Here is a 22,029-nt window from a genome sequence, read left to right on the forward strand (position 1 = left end):
AGCTAATATTTAATGTTATACTAATTGATATAGCGTTAACAAAAGAAGGTTAATAAAATTGTGAATGTAAGACACTAAAACCCCGTAGATACCTGTTTCAATAGGGTTAATGCATAATCAGGCCTAGCAGTGTGTGCAAACCTTCAAAAAAGGCTAAATCTGACAAATTACTGGCTGAAATTGATATACAGGTTATTTTAACAAACTCTCATATAAAAGTGCTATATCATAATCAGCTAAGTTCTATAGAATCAAATAATGGTATATATTTCAAACATTGTTGTTTTCCATCTTCTACCTATCAATTAAGGATAATCTTTAATATATTCATTACAGAACTCAGTCTGATATCTGTGAAGTAGCTGCTCATGGATTCTTCTGTTGTACTTGCCTGGAAAAATAATTTTATTCTAAGGTCTTGCTTCCATACTGCATGTATCATTTGGCTGCAATAAGCATCTGTTTCAGGGCACGTATGACAGCTACATCTAAGAACTGAATTTTACATTTCAAATGAAGAGGAAGTTTTAAAGGTTAAGCTTCTGAAAGACAGGTTTTATCAGTTTGCTGGGAAGCTTACATAATAAAACAGTGTTAAGTTTGTCTTTCCTATAAATGCCAAATTTCTGTATTGAAAAAAAAAAAAATCATACATTATATATATAAAATGAAATAAATAGCTTCAATACTATTAATTACATTAATTGTTAATAGGTGATTAAAATGAGCACTATAAAACAAAAATGAACTTCATATAAAATAAGCATGAAGAAATTTTTAGCAAAATGCACCGTTAATCCCAGTTGTCACCTTAAAGTCATCACGGATAATGTCTGTGGTAATGGCTCCCAAATGCATTGAGGATATCCTATCTACCAGACAAAATATAAACACTGATGTTAAACTAGCCAGCAAGCATGGAAAATCAATTAAAGGTATGAAGTTGAGTGTTTACACCCAACAATGTCTCAAATCCTACTGCCTTTCACTGTCTCCAGCCAGTTGTTGAAAGACAGTTACCCTTAAAAGTTCTTATAATTCTTAAAGTAGAAATGAAACCACCCAAATATTTCTACTATATGCAACTCCTAACTAATAAAATAATAAAAGATCTTAAATAGAATAAGCAGCCCTATCTTAAATTTCTTTCGTAGTTCATATTTCCAACCTCCTCCCTTTCTCTTGAAAATTTATTTAAGTATAACACGGGAAAGCTGAGACAAGCCCAGTTACTTGAAGTTAGTCTTAGTCTTTCCATCCCAGTATACTGAATAAAATTTTAATATTAGCTGCTTAAAAGTAGCTAACAACCTTAAAGGTATTTTTCTTATAAAAAATTTATTTTTTTAAATATTTTCATATTTGTTATAAAATAATGTAAAACATTTTCTTAATTGCCAGTATTTGTGGCCATTATATTCTTCTTTATTTATGAATAATATAAGTGGTTTGGAGTTACATGTAGTAGAAATATTAGGTTTTTTTTTTATTTCTACTTATCCCTCCAATATATTCTTCTTTATTTATGAATAATATAAGGTGTTTGGAGTTACATATAGTAGAAATATTAGGGTTTTTTTTATTTCTACTTAGCCCTCCATTATATTCTTCTTTATTTATGAATAATATAAGGTGTTTGGAGTTACATATAGTAGAAATATTAGGGTTTTTTTTATTTCTACTTAGCCCTCCATTATATTCTTCTTTATTTATGAATAATATAAGTGGTTTGGAGTTACATATAGTAGAAATATTAGGGTTTTTTTTATTTCTACTTAGCCCTCCAGTGACACAGAGGTATGTCTGCAGACGTACAATGCTAGAATCCGGGTTTTGATACTCGTAGTGGGCAGAGCACAGATAGCCCATTGTGTAGCTTTGTGCTTAATCACAAACAAACAAACCAATCATTTCGACTTTGAGATATTGTGTGTGTAAGCACTTAACTCCATACCCTTAATTGATTTTGCATGCTTGCTGGTTAGTTTAACATCATTGTTTGGATCATGTCTGGTAGATGGGATATCCCCCAATGCATTTGGGAACTATTACCACAGACATTTTACATTATGACTTTAAGGTGACAACTCGGATTAACAATGGACTTTGCTAAAAACTTCTTAATGCTTATTATATATATATTTAAATGTATGCACTTAAATGATAATAAAAATAGTTCTTATACAAACAACTTTCTAATTCACGTGCCTTTTAACCCTATCTTTTACTGTGCATGTTATGAGGTTTTAGTGACTTACATTCAACATTTTATTAATCTGCTTTCATTTGTTATACCAATTAGTATAGCAGAAAATCATAGCTTATAATCCATATTTTACCAGTATATATATTTTAAGTTCTTGATTTTATAAGGCAATATTAAAAAAATATCCCAAATTTCCCTTAGTGTGATACACATGACACATTTTCTCTAGGCATCTTCCTTTCTCTATTTTATCCACCCCTCCAAAAAGTATGAAATTCAATGTAAATTACTCGCTATAAAGTCATCATTGCTCAGACAAACCATACTTTTTATAGCCTTTAATTTTGTTTGGTTACAGAGCTATCAAATAGAAAATCAAACCCCTTCTGCCATATCCTCTCTTTCAGGATTTATTAATAGTTCTCTCTTACGTTTAATTATATATTACCTATAACTAATAGAAAGCCAAGATTTTATCCATCAAATGACATATTGTATAATGTGTGTTCTGAACAGATAATCATCAATTTCACTCGGAGTACAAGCTCCGTTCCTGTAGGAAAGCTAATGACTAGCTTGGTTGAATTTGTAATGGCTCTTGTCACATAGTTAGAAAGCCAGGAAAATTTTGAGAGGTAAGTGAATTTGTCTACTTTTTGTATGTTATTAGTCTATATTCTTTGGTGCATTATTTAATTAAATAAAAATTACTTAGAGCATTACTACCATTACTATAAAAAAAAAGTAGAGTTAAGAGTCATTGACAATCGACAGCAAGAAAAAAGAAAATTCAGGTAAGTACTTTATTTCTTGTTTTTCATGTTTATTCTTTATTTATTATTATAAAAGTAACTAAAATGTAGAAATAGGATGTGAATAGTATTTAGAAACGGTTCAAAGGGCAATAAAATTTAATTATATATAGATGTATACTGTTACGAGTATACTTGGGATAAATGTTACAATTTGAAGTCATTCTAGAAAGAAAGAGTTAATTTAGATTTTTTTCAGTGGGTACGAAGTTTTATTGAAAGCAAATATTTGAAATGTATTTAATAGGTTTTAGAAATTAAATGAAATTAGAGATTTTTGAGATGAGGGAAAGTATTTTTAATCTTAACATGAAAATTACTTTGCACACAGACTATTCAAAACAAATACTTGATATATTCACGGATAAATCTTTATTTTAGTTTATTGAAAATACTTCGCTAAAAACATGATTTTTTATATGTGAAAGACATAATGTTTACAGAAAAACTGCCAAATTTTGTGAAGATATACACGCTATATTAAAAGTTAGTAGTATCGAATCTACAAAGACTATACGAGTACAAAGAGGTCACATGGTCGATTAAATCGACCGAGCCTGTGTTGAGAGAGTTAAGAAATCACTAGTTTGTCATCACAAGCAAAAACTACATTGTAATCATCTCTAAATGCAAACATTTTTTCGTATGAATCAAGTGATTATGTAATAATACAAATCTTCAAAAAGTAAGGCAGAATTAGAGAAATTACAGAAAAAAAATTGTATATAAAGCATTAGTTCAAAAGACACAGTTTATTCTATTCAGTACCACTGATACTAACTTTGGTGTATGAATTATGATAAAGCCAAAGTTCTTGTTACACTCGTAATTTTGGAGTTGATATACATTAATGAAAATTTTTTCTTCTGGTCTCTCTCTCCCCACTTTTTTCTTGGGGGGCAATTTATTTGACGTTTAGCTTAATTTATTAAACATTTTCAAAATTAATTCATTTTATTTTTTCACCTGTTTTATGATTTATGCTCTCTTTTATTATCTGTTAATATTATAATAGCTGTGGATCAAACTATGTATTGGTTTCAGTGGATAGCATATGGAATTTTTTGTTTTGTTTTAGAATGCTTCAAGTGTTTTACAGCCAAAAGTTGCTGATAATGAGAACAATGTCAGTGAAACAGAAGTAGCAAAGTCAACAAGGAAGATGAGAAAAACACGACAACGAAATCAAACTAGAACTATATCAACAAGACTGTCATCATTTTCTGAGGTAAATGTGTCGGATCAAGTGTTTTCTCAAATTTTTTTTTATTTTTTTTGTATTAATTTACTAATGAAACAAAAAAAAATTTAATAAAATATATCTCTAGCTATGAGAATTTTAGAAGCTACTTTCCCTGTTTCAGTCTTAGGTTTTTTCACAGGGACTTTTTTCATCACCTTAATAGCTAAATTTGTTTTCATTCATACAAACAATTGAGAATTAATTTTTAAGATAGAATTTATGTTCGATATGCCTTGGTTTTATGGGAGTGCATTTTGACTTTGTGTCTTCAAAAACTTAATTGTGTGTTCTAGCTGTTGAGAATGCTTTTACTATATTATGATAGATTTAGAAAGTATTCAACACACTAAGATGTAAAGTGATTGGAAACTCTGCAGTAAATTTCAGTTACAGTTGGGGGGGGGGGGGGTTCAAACTATTTCTAATAAAAATACGTTTTTTCATTTAGTTATTTTCTCACAGACTCTGAATAGTTCACTGGCAAGGTGATTTTTATATGAAGTATAAGAATATTATTTTTAATCTTACAGTTTTCACATTTCAATTACATAATCTCTAGAACCTCATAAATGAATATCAAAAGTTTTTTTAAGATAACTGTTTATATTTTATTGTTCATTTTCTCTACTATATTGCTAACTCTATGTATTACCATCAACATTCAGTGCAATGAAATGTTTAAAATTCACAAATGGGAATATGTACATACCTTTCAACTTTTTGTAGAAATCCACTAGAATGGTCATATTTTTCTTTTATGCATAATTTTACATATTTATCTTTTCACTTGTAATTTATTTTTAATTTTCCTTTCAAACTTATGTTGATACGTCAAGTGATGCCTTCTGCCACCTCCCTGCATAGACGCGTTGCCTAAACAAGACAGTTTATACATGCCATCTTGTTTATAGCCTTTCACAATCGAAATTTTTAAAAACACATAATATATAATTAACTAAAATATAAAAGTAAGACCTAAATACAATTTAAATGTCTCTAACTATTTCATACTTAGATAAAACACTACCGTAAGTGGTATAGTCGATACAGCAGACAACAGTACTAATGGCAGTTACATGTACTTCAACATGAAAACTGCACTCCAATTTCAAATTAACTGTTGGTGGAGTACAGTGTAAACTGAGCTCTTTCTAATAACTATATACATTTGTGTCAACTAACTACATATACATTGTAGATCTCGAGGCAAAGTATAGAAGGTGGACATGGCAACCATCAAAGGTTGGAAAACTTGTATAAGTTTTCCTTGAAACAAAGTTATTAGTACTTTTATATTATAAAAATTCAAATTATAATATACATTATGATATTGATCTCATTGATATATATTGATTGTAATGTTGTTTTATTAAATTTTGAATGTAATGCAGTGCCATACACAGAAAGGAATTTAAAAATGGTGCTGGAGGTTATAGGGTTAAACTACATAAGAGAAATATCAGTATCGGAATACAAGTTTTAGTTATCACCCTCGGTTGCATTAATCCAATTTTTATATCTCCCCTTAGCAGGATTTGATCTTGCGTGCAAAGTGAGAGCTCTATCAACTGAGCTAAAGGGTTAACCTACTAGCCATTGATATTAAGACTAATGCATAGCAAATTAAATTATTATTTGATAACCTAGGAACCGTGGTTACATAGGTTATTGTTTCATAAACAAATTGATTAATGTCATGAAAATAACTAAGCAAGATTAGAGTTGATGATTATAACAATTTATTAATTGAAATTGATTAAACCAAATGTCATAAAAATTAAGTAATCAAAATTACTTTTTCTGATTATTACTATTTCAACTATTCCAACAATTGAATATTCAAGTTTACAATTAATTAGATTGTTTATCATGAAAATATTCTACTAATCAGAATTAGAGTTTGCAATTATTTACTGTTTTAAGCTATTTCAACTATCAAAATAATTGAAATATTGCCATTTTGTTTGTTATTAAATGACAAGCTACATAATAAGGGTCGCTTTGTGATTTGAGTGTCTTGGGCGTGATTCCTATTGCCTCTAACTTGCTCACCCTGTCTTTTTTAATTATAAGTTACTAAGGCCATCTACCATTGTACCTAATTTTGAACTGCTGACCATTAGAAAGGTAACTGGTTGACAGTAGCTGTTAGATATACATGAGGCTTAATGAGAGTGTTATGATTTAGATGGTTTAAGTATAGCGCGTGTCTTAAATTTAGTTATGTTTAGAAGCTATAGTTTATTGCAGGTTTCTTTACATAACTGTACAAATCATAACATTGTGTAGTTCAGTTGTTGTGAATTGGTGCTTGTTATTATTGCATCATGTAACCAGAACCTTCTAAGTTTTTCTTATTGTTTTGAATGAATATTATTGCATCATAGTATCTCATAGTGTGTAGAAAGTTCTAGGCCTGATAAGGCTGTAAATATGCGTACAAAATGTAGTTTGAGAGATAGTTAGACAGAGTTAGTGAGATAGATAGATCTAGACTATGCAATTGTGAGTTTAGCCATAAAGAGTGTATACTGGCAATTATTAAAGTGAAATTATTATTATTATTATTATTATTAATTATTATTACAATTATTTATTATTATGAATTATTGCATTGTAATAACAGAGTAGAGAAGAAATAATTTGTCTTGTCAATGAGGTTCTAAATTAACTGGATTAATCTGTGTAGACATTGACAAAATGAGACAATTATTTAAAGTTTGAGATATAACTGTGGTGATTAACTATGTAATGAACATTTGTATATACATTTGACTTGTTTTAATATATTATTTTAAAACAAGTGCACTATGTGCTGTTTGTGTATTGTTGACACTTAATGTAAAGAATCTGGCTTACACATACATACAAACCTGACAGTACCCACAGCCAGTGCTTTTGGGTGCTTTAATGAAGAATAAATTTTTTGTTATTTTACATTATCTTGTGTTTCAGATTTATAATTGCGTAACTGTATTCTTTAACCTTATATTTACGGGGTTGAACCCATTTGGCTATTCCTCGTACAGAGAATGATACAATAACTGAGCTTTAACATATCTTCACAACAATTAGTAAGATTCTGTTAAAAATTACAAGTATTTTGTACAAAAAGAATGAGATTATTTTAATTAAGTATATTAACTAAGGATTTGTTATTTTTATGTTGTAGTTATTTACACTCGAACTGAGTGTCGAGTATTATCAGCACTGTGTTGTGCAATGAAATGTTTAAAATAAATAATGTACACACCTTTTAATTTTTTCATCAAATAATCTTAAAAACCTTTCAGTTATATTCTTAAATGTAAATTTTTACTTTTTCACATATAGTTTATTTTTTATGTTTAGTTTTTCTTTCCTGTCCTTTAGCATTATTACTTATCACGACACATGTCAATGGTAATTCTCAGGCAGTATCAGGGTATCATAGGTAGAGACACTTTAGCCTTTGTCAAAATGTTGGGACACTCTGCCGACTACACTAAGCTTGATGAACTGAAGTCAGTTTTGCTTATATTTTAAATAATTATTAAACATTTCTAATATGCATTTTAAAACATATGTAATACAGTTTAATTGTCTATCTAACTAACATACTTATAGTAGATGAGAAACAATGCTAAAGTGCTAATGAGGACAAAAGCAGCAACAGTGCTAAGAGCAGTTTATTTAATTCTCTGTAGAATTCTTCACTTCTATTTTAAAATAATTATTGGGAGATCATATTTTGAAATGTGGTCTTTATTGGTTATAAACATCTAGCTCAACTAAATATAATTGGCTGAGAAATCACAACCGTGTGTGTAGAAAGTAGGCGTGGCACTTTGTCAAGAGTTCCAAGAAATCTGATTTTTTGTGTACAAAAGACTTGTAAGGTTTTCTGAAAGCCTGCCAAATGTTTTGCCTCTACAACATTTGAAGGCAACCCATTCCAAAGACCAACCACCCTGTTAGAAAAACAAAACTGTCTTGGCTGAAGATGACTCCTACCTTGCCAAAATTTAGATTTGTGTCCCCTAGTCCTACTATTCTCATTGTTAAATATAAAAAAAGATGATACATCAACACTATCAATTCCCTTTATAATCTTAAACATCTCAATCAGGTCCTCTGTAACTCTTCTTTTTTCAAGAGAAAATAATTTGAGATATCTCTCCATCCCAAGCACCATTCTAGTAACCCTTCTCTGAACTCTTTCCAACAATTCAGTGTCTTTCCTAAGGTAAGAAGCCTAAGACTGAACACAATATTCCAAATGTGACCTGTACAATGAAAGTATAACCTCTTTAAACTTGTATTCAATATTTCTTTAGATACAACCTAAAATCCTATTTGCCCCACCACTAGCAATTTCTGTCGATTTGTTGAAAACATTTATAAAGCTTGTATTGATATTTTATGCTAATATGGTTTTAAACATATGTCATATCAAGCATTTCCTACAGAATTATAGAAACACTACTGAACAAACCACAATTGATACACTGATAGAAATTAATGTAGCATGTTATATGTATTGGTCTTGTTTCTGCCTTAAAGGATGATTTTGAAGAACCCAAACAGCTTCCTCCTCATCGTAGGAAGAGAACCAGGAAACAGAAGCAACAAGAAATTGAGAGCTACAATCAAGAAGAACAAACTGTTGAGGTAAGGATACAGTCCCACAGAAATCTCTCATTTACTCTCTAAATATAGTAAGTTAGTGATTCAGATATTAATTTATAATAAAAAAAAATTATGTCTTTTATAATAAAAACAGAATATAGATATTAAAGTGTAATCTAAGAGTAATTAGTATTCATTGAAGTAGTATAACAGTGAAAGAGTCAAACTTTATTAAGTATGTGTTTTTCTGTAAATATTTATTATATTGTTCATCTAACATAAACACGTTTTACTTATTTGTTTTATGAAAAAAACTTTTTCAAGTTTTAAGAGTAATATGTAAGACAAAACCATACCGTGCTAGTAACATCTAGTTGACACGTGTTTGTGTTTAAAACATATCCTTTATAGAAGTTCACAAACAGTCAAATCTTGCATGTGTGGTAATCCCATTTTTGTATCTCCTGTGAGCATGATCGAAGCTGGAATCTTACACGTTAGGCAAATATTCTACCAACTCAGTTAACTCTTTCACCACGGGCCCGGTACCTGAGACCGACTTTGTAACCATTTTTTGCTTGTTATAGTTTTCATGATATAACTTTTAAATGATTAAGCATATGTTGACGAATTTTGGTAGATTATATCAGTAAACATTACAATGCTTACGAAAAACAAAATATAAAATTTTTTATTGGGTAGTAAGGTTTATAAAGCAATGTTTTCATCGTGCCTTTTTTTTCTTTCTGCATGTTGACTATCTAACATGCAAAGTAATTTTAATTTTAAGATTAAAAATACTTTTATGCATCAGAAAAATTTCAAATTTCACATGCAAAATCTTTATAATGTCCAGATAGTTATCAAACGTTTCTTAAGAAAAAAAAACTTTATATTTTATCTGTTATTTTCAGTTACGAATCTCTGTACAGGTTCAGTAGATTTGCCTGATCTCTTAATCACCATAGAAAAAATTAGGAAATAAATATAAATTATGTCTCTTTCATTCTAGAATGACAACAAATTATTACATGAAAGCATAAATGTTTAGACTAAGTAGCTTAAATCTCATAACATTATACATTTATATATATTTACTATTTTTATTATATTGATCTTTCAGTCGTGCCTAGCTAACAATACAGAATGTTACAATGATGTGGCACACATGCTCTCATGTTACCCTATCCAATAATATAAAACTGACCTTCAGTCTTTACAAAGTGACCTGTTTTGGCTGTGTTTTAGCAGACTAGTATTTTGTAAAATACAGTCACATTTCAATTATTATTATACGTTATATATGTATATAGATTATTACTATTTACAAACATATTCTTAAACATGTTTTTCTTAGAACATAGAACAGTAACTAAAGAAGTAAAGCAAACAATTATCTCTTCTAGTTATGACCTTTGTACTTGGTTGCTGCTTGACATTGGTTGTTAAGCACATGGAGGATGTGAAACGAAATAATTTTTTTAGGTTTTATATATATAGTTGAATAACCAAAAAAAATCATAAATTACTATATCAATACCATAGAATTCCACTATAATTTATCAAGTTTAATAACTTGAAAAGTATGAAATTTTGAGCAGACTAAAGACACAACCTATCTCCTTGAAATCTTGGTTTGAAAGAAAGAGATGGCATCCCCAGAATTTAAATGTCTAAGAAAGCCACTAGGGGGACATTCTGAGTTTTAGATTGGTTATTCATGTCATATATAGAAGTAAGTGTGTATATAAGGGAGCATTTCCAAAAATGGAAAGAAGTTGGTTGGGTGCCACTGTGTTTGATTTATTACATGAGCATTATCTTAGCAAATGGAAAATATAAGTAGTTATTATTTGATATTATAGCTAATCAATATTGGTAATTTGAGTTTCTAATTCGTACAAAACTATAGACTTGGTATTTTGAACCAGTGCTACATTCAACATACCGTGTGACACACAAAAACCGATGTTCAACTGTATTTTTTAATATTTACTTTTCAATTAAGAAATTGAGTAATGTATAATACTAAAATCTGAATTATAATCTACAGTTTGATACCAAACTTATTGACATAAATTCATAAAATCGTAGTCCAATAAAAATTTTCAATGCGATTCAACAAATGCAATGACATGGTTTTTTCACCTGTGACCTGTCTGGAAAGGGTTAGCATTAACCCATTAGCTACAGTCAGCAATTCAAATTACCAAAGATTATTCTGTTTATTTTGTTGAATTTATGAAAATGAGCATGTATGATTTGAACTTTCAAAAAGTCACATAGAGACTGAAAACATTTTTCAGGTTTTGAAACAATGACATGATGAAGGAGGAGAAAAGGCATTACATAAAGATTTAATAATTAACTTATGAATAAAATGCAGAATAAGTTTAGTGATGCCTAGATTTTAATTGAAGTAATTTATATCAGACTTAAAGCTGGTAAAAAAAAACTAAAGTTACTAATATTAGCATGACAGAGCTAATATGTGAGTGAGAAAGATTACAAAGTACAAATGCCTGGATTTAAAATTTTACACTACTCTAATGGGATACATAAAGACTGACATGCAGGTCAGGGTAGATCTAGTAAAGATCTTGCACATTTAATTTACATCATCTGAATTTATCTTAACTAGTGTTTACAAAATATGCTAATCCACACTTCCATCTTTCTGTAACTGTATATATCATGTGAACACACACAGGCATACATCACTTCCTTCTTATATTCACACAGCCATCTCATTCTATCCAGTCTGTTTAAAAGATAACAGATTATTATGAGACTATATTGTGAGAAGTACAATTTAAAAACTCAATCCACATATATATAAGATTATTTCATAAAGAAATGAGTATAATAATAATGAAATAAAGAGCCTCCTCTTTCATCTAGGAGAATTATTCACCAAAGATCTCTAAAGTCAGACTACTTGGTTGTAATCCAAGCCTACCCCCCCCCCCCCAAAAAAAAGATAAATTTATTTCAAATTTACTGTTGATGATATGTATTACCTGTTGTAACTAAAAACTATTAATAGAAAAAATTAAATGCAAAATAATTTTTTATATTAGGAGCTTAAGGCAAATGTGTATAAATCTAAGTTAAAAGTTGTCTTACCTCATACTCCTGATATATCAACCAAAAACGTTCATTAGGTAAAGAGTACTGAGAATTCCTACCCTTTGCCAAAAATGGAAATGGTTTCCTTTAATCATCCAAAAACAAATTAATTATTTCTTTTGAAATAGGAGAACTTGAAGTCTATGTGAAGTTGCCCAAAACATTGAAATTAAATACATGGCTATGTCAGTTTACTTATTGATGGTTCTTAAACTTAATACACATCCAGTCATGCGTCTTGTTGAAGAAAAATACACTTGCTTCAACTCTTTAAATTTTTAGTTTGTGTAAAGCCAGTGCACAAGAAAATTGAAGAGATTTATTGTCCTTTGCCTTTTGAGCTGAGAATATTTGTCAGATAAATGATTAGCCTCTTATATATTACCAATAATTTATTTTGTCAGATAAGTACCAAATGTAACTGTTGCTCAGTAAAAGTCAAGAATTCTGTATTTTATTTCATCTGGGGTGATTTTCAATTACACTTGTAATATCTCTATATATTTTTTGTTGTTCATATCATATGATATAATTGTCTTTTTAGTCCTTCTTGTACTAGATTTTGTTGTCATTGATAACGAAATTTTAAGTCCTTCCTCCGCAAGATTTTGTTAACTTTAATGACGATTATTTTAGTCCTTCCACTATATTTTGTCGACTGTTATAATAGTCTTTTAGCCCATCTACCACTAGATTTTGTTAACTTTGATAACGGTCCTTTTAGTCCGTTTTCTACTAGATTTTGTTGACTTTGAAAATGGTTTTTTAGTTTTCTTTTATTAGATTTTGTTTTAGGTTTTAAAATGTTGACAATGACACTGGCAGAAAATACTAAATTTAAAGATGCTTAATTGCTAGAAAAAGATTGCATTAACCCTTTCTCCACAAGCATCTTTTTTTTTGTGCATGTCACAAGGTTTTAGTGATTTACATTCAAAATTTATTAAACTACTTTCTTATCATGATATGAAGAAATTTGGCATAAAAATATAGCTAATAATCCATATTTTAATAGTATACAAGTTTTAGGTTCTTAATTTTATAAAACAATATTTTAAAAAATCCTGAATTTCCACTAGTATAAGAATTGTGACATTTGCTCTCTCGGTCTTCCCTCTTCTCTAATTAATTCACCACCCCTCCAGTAAGAATAAAATTTATTGTAAGTTACTCGCTATAATAATTTACATAGACTTGAATTTTATTTAGTTACAGAGCAATGAAATAGAAAATCAGACTCCTCTTGTCACATCCTCTTTCAGAAGTTTCCAATAGTTCTCTCTGATGTTCAATACTATATTATTTATAATCAATAGAAAGCCAAGGTTTTCATCTATCAACTAATATATTATGTTACATTGTGTTTTGTACAGAGAACTGTTAATTTCGCTCTCAGTTCAAATTTTATTCCCACAGAAAGCACATCGACAAGCTTAGATGATTTTTTAACAGCTCTTTTTGCACAGTTAGAAAGCCAGAAAATTGTAATAGTTATTGGACATTGTCTACTATTTTCATGTCATTATTCTATGTTCTTTGGTAGGTACTTTATTTCTTATTTTTAATGTGCATTCTTCACTTATTATTATAAGAGTAACTAAAATGTAAAAATAGGAAACTTCTTAGGTTGGTTAAGGTTAGATTAGGTAAAATAAATAATAATATAATATTTTTCATGAGATACGCTCACAAGTAGGTCGTGCATAAAGTAATTCAATATCGTAATGTGGATAGTGGGCAGGTACCAGAGGATTAGAAGTTAGCTAATGTAACTCCTCTTTCGAAGGCAGGTGATAAAAATTGTCCCAGTAATTATAGACCCATTAGCCTTATATCAGTTGTGGGAAAGTTTTGGAAAGTCTGATAAAATATGTTTTGCAAAATTATTTAACAAAGTTTAGAATTTTATTGGATAGTCAACATAGTTTCACCAAGGGAAAATCTTGCCTAACAAATCTTTCGACTTTCTTTGAACATAGAAAGCTGTGATCTACAGCTTATGTAGATGAGAGTAGGGGTGTAGCTTTGGTATATATGGATTTTCAGAGAGCATTTGACAAGGTGCCACATAAAAGGCTTGTAAAAAAATATCTCTCTAGGTGCGGGAGATATGATAGCAAATTATATAGAAGAAAGCAGAGGGTTGTTACGAATGGAGTTCAGTCAAACTGGATTAGTGTCACAAGTGGGGTACCTTTGCTCTTAGAACCTATGCTCTTTTTAATTTACATCAATGATATAGATGAAGGAATAGTCAATAAATTACTTAAATTTGCAGATTATATTAAGGTCTTGGGTGTTGCTAGCTGTGAAGAGGCTGCTGCTGATTTACAAAAGGATTTAGATCATTTAGTGAGTTGGGCAAATAAGTAGCAGATGGGTTTTAATTATAATGCAAGATGTTGCATGTGAGTTATCATAATTTGAATTTTAAGTATAATTTTGATGGTAATAACCTTAACAGTGTCACAAAAGAAAGGAATCTTGGTGTAATAGTTGATCAGTCTCTGAAGCCATCCAAGCTGTTGCTAGTGGTAGGGTGAAAAGGATTTTATGTTGTATCTACAGAAATTTTGAATACAAGACTAAAGAGGTTATAATTTCATTGCACAAGTCACTGGTTAGGCCACATTTGGAATATTGTGTTCCCTCTTGGGCTCCTTATTTTAGGAAAGACATTGAATTGTTGGAAAGGACTCAGAGAAGGGTTACTAGAATGGTGCCTGGGGTGAAGAGATTGTCATACGAGGATAGGTTGAAATCTTTCAAATTGTTTTCTCTTGAAAAAAGAAAGATTAGGGAGGATCTGTTTAAGATTGTAAAGGGAATTGATAGTGTTGATGCATCATATTTCTTCGTACTTAAGAGTGAAAATAATATGACTAGGAGACACAAAATATATCTTGGGAGGGTAGGAGTCATCTTCAGTTAAGACAGTTTTATTTTTCTAACATGGTGGTTGGCCTTTGGAATGGATTACCTTAGGGTGTTGTGGAATCAGTAAATTTAACTGAGTTTAAGAGAAAGCTTGATAAGTATATGAATGATAGGGGCTGATTTAAGATGATTTTTTTAAATTTATTTATTAATAGTTTAGTTTAGAAGATGGAACAGGTGAGATGGACCAATAGGTCCAATATGTAATGTTAAGAAATTTAATGTTTACTAAAAGTCTGCCAGATTTTGTGAAGATACATATACTGTATTAAAAGTTATAGTATGGAAACTATAATGAGTTCAAAATGGTTACGAGGTTGGTCAAGTTGGCCAACCTTGAAGCAAAAGAGTTAACCTATTAAGTCATTCTTAGTATGAGCAGAAAAGTTATTACTGACTCCATTGTTAATTATGCAGAAAAGATCTTAAGGTTAAGGAACTTTGAAGCATCATTTTGCTGAAAATTATTATAGCTTTCTTTCTATAAAGGAGCAGGAGATATATTCAAAATTATGTTTTCTGATTTTCAAATAGCATCAAAATTCAGTTTGTCAGAAAGTAAATCCTCCTGTGTTATTTTGGATAGTTTCATTCCTAATTATAAGAAAACTTGCATAAACTCTTTTGAAACAAAACAATCCAAGACTGATTGACATAATAGGTTTTAAGTGGACTTGTTGACTGAACTTATATGGTAATCTCAAGGTTGAATGTATTACATAGTCACATAATCTCCATGAAGATTAGAGTTTCAGATATCTAGTATTTTAAAGGACAAGTACAGCAATTTGTTATGAGTGAAAAGAAAAAGACAAGCCATAGGGAATAACATACTTTATTTTCTGTTAAGAAGTTTCAATTTGGAAACTGATTGTCATAGTGATAGAACTACTTTGAATGTGAAATGAAGATGTAGAAATAAATGAGGAAGATATACTATGTTTAATTTACGAGAAATTAAAACAAAGTAATCTGGGAAGTGAAATGAAGTTACATAATCAGCAAAAACAAAAATTATAAGGCTTGAAATGTAGACATGACTTGGAAACCAGGTCTTGGCTCTTTTAAGTCAGATGTGAATCCTCCTTCTGCAAAGGTCAAAACAAATCTGGTCTAAAAGTTCCAAACTGGCATCCATTGTACTGATTCTGAACAATCACCAGAATGCTGAAATATCTCATGACATTTCTCATTAGATGACAGTTGCCAGTTAAATTACAATACAATGCAACTATCCTGTGAAATTTACTTCACCAGGTTTAATGTGTTCCAGATTTAAAACTTAGAAAAAACCTAAAAAAATTTTTGGATACAAATTTTATACTACGAGAAAGTGGGATATTTAGCAAAGATTTAGGTTGATCTTGTAACTGAAGAGCGTGCCTTTGAGTGATATGTTCCATCTAGATGGTTAACTTGGTACCATATCTGATGGAAATCTATTCATTAAAGCTGCTTTTTCATTATTCCACCATTTTAAAAGTTATTTCAGACCTACATGCTGCAAGTATGTATCCTGTATGATAAAATGATTGAGTTGATTCAAGCAACTATTCTTTGATATGTTAGGTCAGATGTAGCTGTCAATTGTCGTAGAAGACAACGATCCAAGATCTTATCTCAGTCAAGAATAATCAAAATTATAACAAGCAGATTGTCATAAGAGAACCAGCTACACTTAGGTCAGATGAAAGATGATGAACAGCACAGCCTTATTTTAGATATGAAGGCCTTTTACCAAAAGAGGTTCACATGTGGTTAATATATTTCATTGGGTCTCTACTTTCAATATTGTGGATTATCTGAATACAGATAGACAGGAGAGTACTAATATGTCTTTTTTATGAAACTATCAGATATGTCCAATGAAGTTTCAGGCAAAGGAAAAGATGCAGATATAATGGACCATTGAAAGTGTTGATGGCAAGTTGACATTTTGAATACTAAGAAAGGTTGACGAAACATGCCTTATCGTGCATTACATTAATGCAGATGATGAGACTCTCTCCACCAACAAAACAAAAGACATTGTAAAATTCCATTATCCTAATTTTGAGAAGAGTAGATGAATTCCTTTCAATGAAGGATCTTATCAGAGCTCTTAGAGGAGCACATTCAAAAGTCTCAAGATAGATTTGGAAAGAAACGGATAAGGAAAAATAGAGAATAGCAATAGACAAAAAAACAAAAACAGAATATAAAAGATACAAAAGGAACTACACATGCAAATAAAATCAAACTAGAGAGGAACTAGAAGCAAGTGAGAAACCTTGTAAATTCTATATATAATATGTACTTGAAAGATCTAGTGTTGTTTATAGTATTCTGGGAGCAGGTCAAAAGAAATCTATAATTACCAGAGAATCTCTTGGGAAGCTTCATAAACAAAGAAAGCTTACAACAAGAAAAATACAGTAATACACAAGTTGAGAATTAGCCACCGGATAAGAAGTTGAAAGTAAGAAAATAGTGAAACTGTTTTTCCCTCTTTTTCAATTATTTAAGATGCAGGGTAATGTGTATATATATATATATATATATATATATTTATTTATTTATTTATTTATAATATAATGCAGAAGGAATTAGAAAGCAAAGTTGGTTTTGATTTTGTTAAAAATATTGCTATATTTTTCACAGTAAAAAAGTGCTTGGTAATGTGCTTTTTGGGTAGGAAAGGTTTAAAAGAAAGGTTATAGTTGTATCTTTAAAAATGTCAATGTTTTATGTCGGTAGTTTTTGTAATTTTTTTGCAGAAGGAGACAACTGAAGATGTAAATGAAAAATCACCCCTCAAGAAATTTGGAGATTACCTAAGAGGAAAGTCACCTGGATTAGGTGCAGTAGGTATGTTTTATGGGGCTTACACAGGCTTGAAAACCCTATAAATTTGAGGTATTAAATGAAAAGTCTCCAGATTAAATTGTTTCCTTGAAATGTTCTTGCATGTGAGAAAACATTTTTTGATTCGACATATAATAAACAATCCTCTTTCCAGTAAAGTAAGCAGGAAAAAGCAAATTACAACTTGTTTCTGGTCAATCAGTAGGTAGTGTTTCAGCCTCAGTGGCAGCACCATCAATTACCAAATGTAAATGATGATACCTCTCTTATGTACTATATTGTATGCTTGAGTTACATGACAGATTTAGACATGGTAAGTGCATGGTTAACACAAAGTGGCTGACACAGTTTAGTTGGAGCAAGACCTATTAAATAGTACGCAGAAAGCGATCTGCTGCTATTGCAACAAGATTATTAATTTTTTCCAAAATGGGTAAGACCTTGAATTTGTATGCAAAAAAAATAAACACAAGAAAGCGTGTGTCATAGACACTTCTTTGACTACATTTGAATTTCAAACATCAACATTAAAAAACTTGGGTAGAGATTGTATTACCTCATCTTTAGCTACTGTAGAGCAAATGCAGCAAGTGGTACTTGAATGTGAATGTGGACTTAAGTTTTTTATTTGAGTTTTAGCTTTTTAATTTCAAATAGAAAAATTACAAAAATTAATAACTTTAATTTTTCTATGTTGTTTGATGTGCCTGAGCTCTGACTTCACCTCTTCAGAATTTTGTAATGTCAAATGTAGGCAGCTGCAGTTTCCTTCCAATTAGAAACATAAACTGTACATAATTACAAGCAAGAATCTAAACTTTGCACCTCCTACCTTCTTGATTTACTGAGGTATCAAAACATTTGTCAAACCCACCAGAGAAGCCCTTGACCTCTCACTCTGATTTTTGACATTGCTAATCAATTTTACATGACTAATGTACATGTTTATAACCAATAGGAAGAAAGGAACCTTCTCTACAGGATCCTTCTTACCATTTTATTTTTAGCTCCAGTGTTATTTACTTGACAGAAGTCTTTAGCTGCATGATCATTCTACTGAAACTTCAAACAGCTAACAGAAGTTTTAAATTTATTTCTAGCTTACTTAGAAAGTCAGATAGATTCTAGTAGTTTTTGGAATATCCTATTCCACTTACTCTTTTTGTTTGTGATCTGAAATGCATATTTGAATACTGCATGAATTCTTTTTTGGACACTCAAATTTGGGAGACTCAACAAGACTTATAGAAGAACATCTTATTGAGTGAAAACTGTCTCAAATATCAGTGAGAATTACAGATTTTTGTTTTTTACTTATATTCTTCATTTATTGTTGTTGTTTTTTTTTTAAAGAAAAGTGAAATGTAAGAAACAAACTTCTCAGTCTCAGTAAATCAAATGTCTAAAATTAAACTAGCTTGGCCTTGTATAACAGGACATCTTACAGGTACTTGGTGTTTACTTTATCTTTGTGGGAACAGCTAATGGTCTCTCACTGTGATTTACTGCTTTTACTCAGCAATTACTACTTCAGTGAGTACAACTACAAAGGACAGCAATAAAAACCATTTAGAAATGATGATGTTAGCACTTGAAACTGAAACTTGGAACTATACTTGGGAGCAAACTGTCATCAAAAGTATCATTTTTCATTCTGTTTCATATTTTTCAAAATTTCATTTCACGGTAAGTTGATGTATTTACTGTTAGATCAAAGAAAAGAAAAACATAGTTTTACTAAACAAAAAACTTATTCATTTAGGAAGTTCTAGAGGTTTTGCAGATGAAGTGTGAAAACTGTAAGGTGAAAAGGAGATTTTTCAGTCATAGCATTAAAGTCATATTTCATTCCAACTAACTCAATAAAGGCTTCAGAAACTAACATACAAATGTTCAGTGAACAAACTTTATTGAAATATCTAATTTTTTTCTGTACAACAGACTTAAAGCTTGCTAAATTTATTGAAGTTACACAGTAAATTCAGAGTTATACATGTATGGCTTCACAGAATCTGTCTAATCGAGTCAAGTATTAACAATCAAAACCAACAATAATTAGTTACACATTTCAGCTTGATGAAATGTTTGAAAGCTTCAATTTCAAAAAGATAAAATTGTCACACTGTCAACTGGGGTGGAAATATAGGAAAATTGGTGAAGCTAATGTTTCCTGACAACAGTATTATCTCAAGTTTTACACGTGGTGACAGGAAGACAAACTTGTATATGTGCATTCCTTTGGCATTGGGGGAAAAATCAAGTAGACTTACTTTACAATTTTCATATTTATTTATCTAATAGTTTTAATGTATTTTGATTTTTATGGGAATTTAGCTTAACATGTTAAGTTATTTGTCAGTGAATTCAGTGAGCAGAACTTGGGAATGTTTGACTGATATTGTTTTATTGCCAGTCATTAAGGTTTGCTGTTCATCACAAAGGTTAACCAGAACCTAAGTGTATGAATTATTCTCAATATCAAAATATAAACCTTGAATACGTTTTTGCTCTCTGAAAAAAATGGTATTTACTACCTGCTATCTATTAAGGTGATTTAACTGAATGAATCTTTTTATTTTTTTCAGCTGACAAAGTAATAAATACATTCCTGGGACATAATGAAGAAGGAAATCACAGTGAGAATGAAATTAAGCAGGTAAAACTAGAAGAAAGTAGTTTGGTAAAAAGAAGAAAGAGACAGTTGTATAAAGAGAACAACACAGAACCTCTTAATTGTTCACCTCAGGTACAGTGTGTTATGTTACATTTATAATATAAGCCTTATAACAAATTTGGTTTTTACTTTTGCTACCTTAGTGGAAATCTATTGGATAGTAAATTCATTTAGTTTTATATCATTATTGTTGAATTCCAATATCATTTCACCTTAATTGTAATGGTAAATATTCTTTCATTCTTCTTTGTACATAAGGAAAACTACCTTGATTTATAATCAAACTCATGTAGTAGTTGAATCGACATTTGTTGTATGTTGTTAAAAACTGTATTTATATATATACACTAGTAGGGTGTCATTAAAATGACCAAGGGTTTTTGTTTATTAATGTAATTTTACTTTACTTATTTTCTTGACAATAGTTGAAACATACAAACTTACTGTGAAGATGTATTTGATATGAATTTCTTATCTATGAACGGCATGCTATGGATCATCATTCGTATGGCATTAGCTAATAAATTTTTATTCCATATCTTACAACAAATAGTGTGAAGTTTATTGCTTGTACCAACCCGAATCTAAAGATCTAACTGAAAATTTTCTATCACATTTAGATTCCCAGAGACCAAACATTTAGTTTTGTGTATATTGAATGCTATTTGATTAGGCTATCATGATTATATTGAAATAAATTTACAATTTGGTGACTACATTTGGTTTTACAGTGTAAAGTGAAGTATGATGTGGTGAGTTCAGCAAGTATAATGAATTACAACTAGAGTGTCTAGCTCTGAACATCCTGAATGTTTATACAAAACATTTCACAGTTTGATAAGTGCACATAATATTTTGTTATCAGTTTTTTTATTGGCTATAATCTCAATATATGTGTATTAAGTATAATTTATCGTATAAACCCCTGAAACAAAATATGTGTATATCTCAAACTCTATGTGATACAAAGAAACCAAAAACTTCAAAGTATTCTTATACCTAATAAAGTTTAGCTATTTTTTCCTATGAGGAAAAATCTTTGTTAACTATTGTAGTTGGATTACTGTGCTTTTGGAAGTAAATCACTTGTGTAATTGTATAACTATGCTTCTATAAACAAATCACTTGTGTAATTGTATAACTATGCTTCTCTTAACAAATCACTTGTGTAATTGTATAATTATGCTTCTATAAACAAATCACTTGTGTAATTGTATAACTATGCTTCTATAAACAAATCACTTATGTAATTGTATAACTATGCTTCTATAAACAAATCACTTGTGTAATTGTATAACTATGCTTCTATAAACAAATCACTTGTGTAATTGTATAACTATGCTTCTATAAACAAATCACTTGTGTAATTGTATAACTATGCTTCTATAAACAAATCACTTGTGTAATTGTATAACTATGCTTCTACAAACAAATCACTTGTGTAATTGTATAACTATGCTTCTATAAACAAATCACTTGTGTAATTGTATAACTATGCTTCTACAAACAAATCACTTGTGTAATTGTATAACTATGCTTCTACAAACAAATTCACTTGTGTAATTGTTATAATATA

General features: G+C 30.0%; 1 protein-coding gene across 1 annotated transcript in view; it reads left to right on the plus strand.

The window, feature by feature from the left end:
• Nucleotides 1-22,029, plus strand: part of LOC106465606 (kinesin-like protein KIF20B) — a 104,296-nt gene that overhangs the window by 79,562 nt on the left and 2,705 nt on the right. The window contains exons 17-20 of the mRNA XM_013925840.2: nucleotides 4,097-4,246; nucleotides 8,804-8,911; nucleotides 17,692-17,782; nucleotides 20,365-20,525. Of these exons, the coding sequence (XP_013781294.1) occupies nucleotides 4,097-4,246; nucleotides 8,804-8,911; nucleotides 17,692-17,782; nucleotides 20,365-20,525 (510 nt within the window). The remainder of the gene's footprint in view (nucleotides 1-4,096; nucleotides 4,247-8,803; nucleotides 8,912-17,691; nucleotides 17,783-20,364; nucleotides 20,526-22,029) is intronic.

The sequence above is a fragment of the Limulus polyphemus genome, unplaced genomic scaffold (assembly GCF_000517525.1).
Source record: "Limulus polyphemus unplaced genomic scaffold, Limulus_polyphemus-2.1.2 Scaffold1998, whole genome shotgun sequence".
NCBI lineage: Eukaryota > Metazoa > Arthropoda > Merostomata > Xiphosura > Limulidae > Limulus > Limulus polyphemus.